This window comes from Motacilla alba, chromosome 15, assembly GCF_015832195.1.
Source record: "Motacilla alba alba isolate MOTALB_02 chromosome 15, Motacilla_alba_V1.0_pri, whole genome shotgun sequence".
Taxonomy (NCBI): Eukaryota; Metazoa; Chordata; class Aves; order Passeriformes; family Motacillidae; genus Motacilla; species Motacilla alba.
In genome coordinates, this window is record NC_052030.1 from 1,252,729 (window position 1) to 1,261,158 (window position 8,430).

The following is an 8,430-nucleotide window of genomic DNA, read 5'->3' on the forward strand; positions in this document are numbered from 1 at the left end:
TGCTGCTCTGAGTACAAAAAAAGCTGTTGTGACCTCTTGGCAAGAAAGCCAGGGAAAGCCAGCAGCAGTTTTTCCAGAGCCATGCTGGAGCACTGAAAAGAAACTCACATCTGAGGAGCTGGAACATGAAGTCTGGGCTGCTGAAAGTACAGAGGATTTGAGACACCCCAGCGAATAGTGAATTTTGCTATTAATAAAACCAGCACAGTTTTCACATCTCATTTGTACCAGGGCCTTGACAGGCACTCCGAGACCACCACGTGCTCAGGGAGTGTTGTTTTATTCCAGCACAAAATGTGCTGCTGAGGCAGGACAGCAACTTGCTGTGAGTCAGGAGACTTGGAATGTCACCAACACTTGTTTTTCCTAACTGGGAGGCAGCTTTGGGTTTTGAGACAGCAACTCAAAGGCCCGTCATCTGCTGCCTTCCAGAGAGGGAAGGAAGAGCACAGGCTCCAGTACCTCTGGTTGGGAGAGACCAAAGATGTCACTTTTCTCTTCCCCCACTTGACTGCCACTTTTTTTCAGGAGATTCTTGGGAGATCCATGGTTATTGTTCCTGCCCACAGCAGGGCATTGGAATGAGATTAACTTTAAGGTCCCTTCCAACTCAAATCATCCCATGTCTTATGATTTGAGCAAGCTGCTCCTTGATGGTGAAGAACCCCATTCCTTGGTGGGGTCCCACAGCCCCAACAGATGTGAGGGGCTGGAGCCAGGTGGGGGTCAGGCTCTTTTCCCAGGGAAGAAGAGACAGGGAGATGGCCTCAAGTTGCACAAAGGGAGGTTTAGGTTGGATATTAGGGAAAAATTCTTCATAGAAAGGGTGTTAAGGCATTGGAACAGGCTGCCCAGGGCTGCGATGAAGTCTCCATCACTGTAAATGTTAAAAAAATGTGAGTATGTGACACCTGGGGACATGGGTTAGTGTTGACCTTGACAGTGCTGGGGGAACAGTTGGACTTGGTGATCTTAGAGAGCATATCCAACCCTAACCATTCCATCTTCCTCTGATTCTAAGGCTTCTAAAATGTCTTTAAGCTCCTGTGATTTCATCTTCTAGAAACTCAGCTACTCAGCCAAGAGCCTGCTCAGGGCAGGGCAGGAGCCTGTGACACAGAGCCAGCACTGAAACCAGCAGTGAAGCCACCAAATAGTCAAGGACAAAGCCTGAGGGGGATTTTTGAGTGATGGAGCAGAGGCTGTGGGGCTGGAAGGGAGTCTGAGGGGTTATTCAGTCCATCTCCTGGCCTCCTGTCTCATTTGGGCAGCTTCAAATGCCCTCAGCTCTTTGGGCTAGGCTTTCCTACAAGGAAAAATGCAATCTTCCTACATCTGCCCTAAAAAAGGCTTTGCCATAACTGCAGCTCCATACCCAGGACAGTCCCTGACACTATTTGAGGACTGGGATGTGGTAGGTTTGAGAGCACAGCCCAGCATTTCCCAGAAGGATGTCATTTCCTGGCTCAGGCTCCCCAGCTTAGCAAGTGTTTGTCCCTGCTGCAGATCCCAAATCCCGCTGTGCCAGGGCAGACAGGCCCCAGGGCAGCAGTTAATCCCTGTCCTGAAACAGAGATAATTTCCACCCTGTGCTCCCAGGCACACAGTAAATCCAGCCTGGATTTCCTCTCCTCTGTGTGGGCACACGCTGCTCCTGCTCCAGCACCATCCCAGCAGGTTCCATCGCCACTTCCAAGGAAGGGTTCAGCAGCAGAGCCATGAAAACTGTCTGGCCCGATGCCCTAACCACCCTGTCCCACTGGATTCGGGTTTATTTCCCCCACCTTGGACTTTCACACTTCACCTGGAGCTCCTTGATGGAGAGGGACTTTGAGCAAGGGTGTGGAGGGACAGAACACAGTGAATGGCTTCCCACTGCCAGAGGGCAGGGATGGATGGGATATTGGGAAGAAATCATTCCCTGGCAGGGTGGGGAGGTCCTGGAATAGGCTATGCAGAGAAGCTGTGGCTGCCCCTGGATCCCTGGCAGTGTCCATGGCCGGGATGGATGGGGCTTGGAGCAGCCTGGGACAGTGGAGGGTGTCCCTGCCCATGGCAGAGGATGGGATGACCTTTAAGTTCCCTTCCCACCCAAAACATCTTGTGATTCCATGATTCTTTGTCAGCCAGCACTTCCGAGCTGGCCCCTCCTCACAAGGTGCCACCCCTCCCCAGGCCCATGTGAGGGCTGTGCCCATTGTTCCCTGCTCCAGCTGGGCTGTTCCTGCCCTGTGCCAGGGGCTGCTCTCCAGGAAGGTGTCCCATCTGCTCCCTTCCCAAAAGCCCCAGGGCTGGAATGCCTTTCCCTCATCCAGCTTGGCCGGAGCAGCACCAGGCTCAGCACATGGGCAGCTGTCAGCGCGGTGGGAAACCCAATCCTTCCTGGGGCCAGAGCAGAGGGATAACACCAGGCTGAGATCATGGCCTGGAATACCCCGAGAGAGTCACCACAGCCAGCCACCCCTCCCACCACTGCTGGGCTTCCCATGGACAACACAACCGCCAGTCCCAGCAGGAACGCTGCCCTTGAACCCCCAGCTACAGCCACCGCTGCACAGGGACACGCAGGCCACAGCCGGCCACGCTCCCTGGAGCTGCACGGAGCACAGCACTGATCCAAGGTGGAAAAGGCAAAGCCATGGACGGAGCCGGGACCCAGGCAGACCCCAGTGCCAGCAAATGAGTCAGGGGGCTGGGACAGGCAGGCAGTCCCTGGGGAGAGCTCCTGAGCCGGCCATGCTGCAGGTGGCAGGTTTGCAGGTCTCACTCCTCCCTCCAACACTCCCCGCTGCGAAAAAGCCTCTGGAACGTGAGCCCAGAAAGCAAACACGCTCCTGGCCAGAGCAGGGGCCGCTGGCTGATAACTGCGGGCCCTTTGTGTCCTTTTCGGGGCGAGCACCGCTCCAGCCGCGCCTGCGGCGCCTTGGCAAAGGTGGCAGCGGCGGTGGCACGCTGGGCACACCCCAGAGAGCTGCCCGCCGCTCACCCGTGTGCTGGGAAGGAGCCGTTCCTCAGCTGCTGCTGGAAGCAGCCTCAAATCACTGCCCTGATAATGGAAAAAAATCGCTGTTTGGGAAAGAGGGCGGGAACCAGTCGGGATTTTCCGGGGGAAGCGGAGTTGTGTTTTTATGATCAAGTGAGTCACCAGGCTGGAGAGGGGAGGGACAAGCAACACATGATGTGACTTTTGGGGCTGTCCTGTGCAGGGCAAGGAGCTGAACTCGATGATCCTAGTGGCTCCTTTCTAACCCAGAATATTCCATGATTCCATGACTCAGGGGACAGGATGCTCCAGTGTCATGGCACCCCAGGGCAGGGCAAAGCTCCCAGCCCTTTTCCAGACACTAGTGGTCAGTGACTGCTCTCTGTGTCACTGCATCTCTCCCGTGTCCTGTGGGGTGTCCCAGTGCCAGCCCTGGGGCTGCCAAACCACAGCTGTCCCTGCTGGAGTGGGAGATGCTGGACACAGCTTCCCAAGAGCCGGAACACTTCTGTGCCTCAGTTTCCTATCCCTGCACTGGGTGCTCCTCCCTTCCCTTCCTTCCTTCTTGGCCAGGAGATCACTGGGAGCCAAGGGTGGAGTACAACAAAAATAGAGCTTTATTTTGGGACAAGTGCAATCGGAGCTGGGTCCTTCGGCCCGGCGTGGAGATACAAGTGTTGCAACGGCCACCACGGACCCCGGCAGTGGTGCCAGGCACACACACCGGGTTGTCCCTTTGCCATGGTGAGCATGTGCTGTGTCACAGCCCAGCACTGTCCCGTGTCACAGCCCACCACTGTCCTGGAGCGATGGCAGCTGGTCCAGGCTGCTCCCGTGCCCTCGGCTGGGCTCTCACCATCTCTGCCACGGATGCCAGTCTGCAGCGAGCTGGGAGGGGTGGGGACAGCTGTGGGGGCTGAGGGGCGTGGTGGGGACAAAGACAATGTCGGCAGCACCACCGGCAGCCCCGTGGGATTGTCACGACACGGTAGGGATGGGGACAGGAGAGGGGACACACCCGCCCTGTCCTGGGCGTTTGGTTCGGCCACAAGAACCGAGTGTACACAGAGAGCCAGGGGCCACTCCAGCCAGCAGAGCTCAGTAGTGACACACACACACAGACACACGGACACACAGCCAGACACACAGACACGTCTGTTTTCCCAGGTGGGACAGCAGCTGGATGCACAGAGCTGTGTATGCAGAGCTGTGTCCAGAGCCATGTCCCTGGGCGTGCCCAGCCCATGTGTGCACACAGGGACACGTGCAGAGCCAGTGCACAGCGGTACCTGCCAGCAGCACACACCTGCACACACACACACACACACACAGGGCTGTGCACGCCCAGCCTGCACACAGCAGCACACGTGTGCCACACAGACACTGCACACACCTGCGTACAGCCTGCGGCAGTGCACACGTGCCCACAAGCACGAGACCTGCTTGCACACAGAGCCCGCGCACACCAACATGTGCACACCGACACTGTGCACCAGCACGCGCCTACAGAGCTGTGCACACCAACGTGTGCAGTGTCATACACATCAACGTGTCCCACACAGGGCCATGCTCACACCTGCAGAGCCTGTGCACACTCACAAGCACAGAGCTGTGCACAGACCCACTCACACCCAAGAGTGTGCAATTCCACACACGTGCCCACAGCAGCGCACACATCACGTGTGCACGGCAGCACATCTGCGTGCACAGTGCTGGGCACACCAGCACACCCGGACACTGTGCAAAGCAGGACGTGTACACTCACTTCTGGGCACACCAGAAAATGTATGTGCACACAACTATGCACACTGACACACGTATGCACCTCAGCAGCCGTGTGTGCACACAGAGCCATGCACAGTGGCACACACATGCACAGAGTCACACACCCTGGCACACACTGCAGAGGAGCCACACACACTGGCACACACACAGGCACAGCATGTGCAGAGTAACAGACTGGCACACACGTGCACAGAGGAGTTACACACACTGACACGTGCACAGAGGAGTTACACACACTGACACACGTGCACAGAGGAGTCACACACACTGACACACGTGCACAGTCACACACACACACTGGCACATGCATGCACAGAGGAGTCACACACCTTGGCACATACATGTACACACTGGCATACATGTACAGAGTCACACACACTGGCACACGCGTGCACAGTCACACACCTGCACACACGTGCACAGAGTCACACACTGGCACACACGTGCACAGAGTCACACACACTGGCACACACGTGCACAGTCACACACTGGCACACACGTGCACAGTCACACACACTGGCACACACGTGCACAGTCACACACACTGGCACACACGTGCACAGCGCTCCCCCAGAGCCCTCCTGGCCCCGGCCCCCCACAGGTCCCTACTCGTGGCGCGGGTGCCGCCGCAGCCCAGGCAGGCCCCAGCAGGCGGCCAGGAGCCGGGGCTGGTGGTACAGCACCATCCCTGCCAGCGTCAGCGCCACGCCGGCGTAGCCCAGCGCGCCCAGCCGCGTGCCGAACAGCAGCCACGACAGCAGCAGGTTGCCCACCACGGTGAGGCTGCCCAGGAGGTGCAGCGTGAGGGCCGAGGTGAGGGACAGGAGGCAGGAGGTGGCCAGGTTGTAGAGGACGGAGCCCAGGCAGCTGAGCAGGACGCAGCCCCAGAGCGCGGCGTCGGGGCGAAGGACGCCCTGCCACGAGGGGCCCAGCTCCAGCGCCACGGCCGCCCCGAACAGCAGCACGAAGCTGGGCAGGGACGTCAGGCCGAGCAGGGACAGCGCGTCCAGACGGTCCTCCTGCAGCAGCGCACCTGGGGGACAAGGGCACGGTCAGTGGGACATCCCACGGGAACACCCACCCGCCGCAGGGACACCCGGCACCCACGGGAGACACCCACCCACACAAGACCGAGCAGGAAAGAAATCCCAAATGTCACTGGGAAGGGGAAAATGAGGGGGGGCAGTTCCTTCCATGGGGTGGGGGTGCCTGGGTTTGGGGAGGTCCCAGTTTAGAGGTTCCCTGGTTGGATGTGTCTCTGTTCAAGAGTCCTTCATTTCTGGGATTCTGTGGTTTAGGGGGTGTCCCACTCTGGGGATGCCCTGATTCCAAGGGTGTCCCCTTCCAAGGGTGCCTGTGTTTGGGAGCATTGAACAGGGCAGCTTTCCCAGCCCCTTTTGGAGCATTTGTCCCCATGTCCCCCCATCCAGGTCATCCGAGGACAGTGGGGACAGCAGGCACAGCAGGGCTGGCTGTCACACGCAGACATGCCCCTACCCTCTCCAGGGCCACTGTCCCTGTCCCACCGGGGGTGAAAGGGGGACAGGGCAGTGGCACGATGACCAGTGGTGTCCCTTGGGGCGCCACAGCACCCCAGTACAGCCATGGAGCCCTTGGGGTGGGCACAGGGCCCCATGCCAGAGCCTGTCCCACAGTGCCCTGAGTCACAGGCTCCAGAGGAAACGCTCCCTTCCCAGCCACGACCACTCCAGCTGGCTCCTCGCTGCCATGTGCCACGGACACCACAGCCTGGGTGGCCACCCTGGGAAGGGGGACTCACAGAGAGTCCAGCAGCCCACAAGGATGGGACAGGCTGGGTGACCCTGAGCCAAGCTAGGTCACTTCACTCCCCCTGGCCCAAGGACACCACAGGGACACTTATAGTGTCACCACTGACAAACTAAAGTCATGTCACCTCAGGGCCAGGACACAGGCACGACACAGCCCAGAGAGGGGCAAGGGTGGCTCCGGGGTGCCACTGGGGCTGGGGTGATACAAGGGTGGCACCAAGGCCAACAGGGACAGCAGGTGGCACCGGGACTGGGGTGAAACTGGGAGCCAGAGTGCCACCACGGTTGGGGTGACTGTGGCCAGGGAGTATCACCAGCACAAAGGAGGCACTAGGGAGACACCAGTGATAGGATGGGGTGGCATCGGGGCTGGGGTGACACCAGGGTGCACAGAGGGTGGCAGGGCGAGCAGGGAGAATCCCCAGCACCGGGAGTGGCACCGAGGTGACACCAGCACCCCTGCGCCCCAGGGGCCGTGCCAGGGCCGGGCGGACATGCAGGACAGGGACAGGGACAGGTGGCACTTACTCTGCTGGATGGACTTGAGGGCGCGGAGCACGGTGGCGGCCAGGAGGAAGCCGCAGCCGGGCTGGGAGAAGCAGAGCCCGCCGGCGATGCTGCAGGCGGCCCCGGCACACACCGGCCCCATGGCCCAGAACTGCAGCGGGTGCGGCCGCCGGCCCGCCAGCAGCCCCAGCAGCAGCGTCACCAGCGGCGTGGTGGTGGCCACGGCCTGTGCCACGTCCAGCTGCACGTAGCTCAGGCCCAGGTTGCCCAGGGCCACGCTGGTGCAGAAGGTGAGGCTGAGCAGGTAGATCCTGGCGCGGGGCCGGGGGCCCGGTGCCCGCGCCCAGCCCAGCGGGTAGCCCACGGCCACGCCGGACAGCATGTGCAGCGCCGAGAGCAGCAGCGGGTAGCGGAACCCGTGCGCCGCGAAGATCCACTTGTTGAGGCCGGCCATGGTGGTGCCGGTGCCCAGCCAGGCCAGCACGCTGAGGGTCAGCGGCAGCGCCGGCCCCGGGGGCCGCCCCGCGCCCGCCTGCCCCGGGTCGGGCTTCCAGGGCCGAGCGGCGCCCGCCGCGCTCATCGCGGCTTCACCGCCGCGCCGCGCCCGCGGGCACATGGGCACCGGCTCCGCTGCCTCCGGCCGCCCCTCGCCGCTCTGCCCCGTCCTCCCGGGAGCCCCGCGATGGGTGTCGGTGACAGCGGCGCTGTCCCCGCCGCCCGCGCTGTCCCCGCTGCCCGCGCTGGCGTTGTCCCGGCCGGGGGTGCTGGCGGGGCTCAGCGCCGGGCTGGCGCTGCCATGTGCCGGGAGGCGGCGGCGGCGGCGGCCGGGGCGGGCGGAAAGTTTGGTGATGGCGGGAGCGGAGGGCGGAGGCTCCGCCCCGCGAGGCCGGCGCGTCACTGCCGGGCGGGCGGGGCACCGGGGCACCGGGGCACGGCAGCGGTGCCGCCCGCCCGCGGGGCGCCCCGGCCTCGGCACCTGCGCCGGCTCCTGGGGACGGCGGCGCCGCCTCCAAGCCCCGCCCGGCCCCCGGCGCCATCGCCCCCGAGCCCGAACCGCCGCTGCCCCGGGGATTTTGGGGTCTGGATTAAACTCCCGGGGCAATCACGCGGATTTGGGCACACCTGGGGTGTCCCTCGGGCAGCGCGGTGCCCCAGCCCTGGGACAGTGCTCAGCAACCCCCGGGAGTTACAGAGGAGGAGGATCCAGCTTGCTGAGGATGAACAGCGCTGACTCGGACTCCCCAAATTTTTCGCCGTCCCAAAAATGCTTTAGACACCCCAAAAACGGCTGCTTCCAGCGGCCGCCTGCCCCATTCCCGAGTGGGGCCAGAACTGGAGGAGCTGCTGTTTTTGGTACTCCCGTCC

General features: G+C 61.7%; 1 protein-coding gene across 1 annotated transcript; it reads right to left on the bottom strand.

Moving 5' to 3' along the window:
- Positions 1–3,577: 3,577 nt before the first annotated feature.
- Positions 3,578–8,385, bottom strand: SLC35E4 (solute carrier family 35 member E4). Its single transcript, XM_038152661.1, has 2 exons — positions 7,087–8,385; positions 3,578–5,801 (listed from the first exon to the last, which is right to left on the bottom strand). Exons 1-2 carry the CDS (start codon positions 7,679–7,681, stop codon positions 5,374–5,376), a joined length of 1,023 nt encoding a protein of 340 aa, XP_038008589.1. The 5' UTR covers positions 7,682–8,385; the 3' UTR covers positions 3,578–5,373.
- Positions 8,386–8,430: the final 45 nt, after the last annotated feature.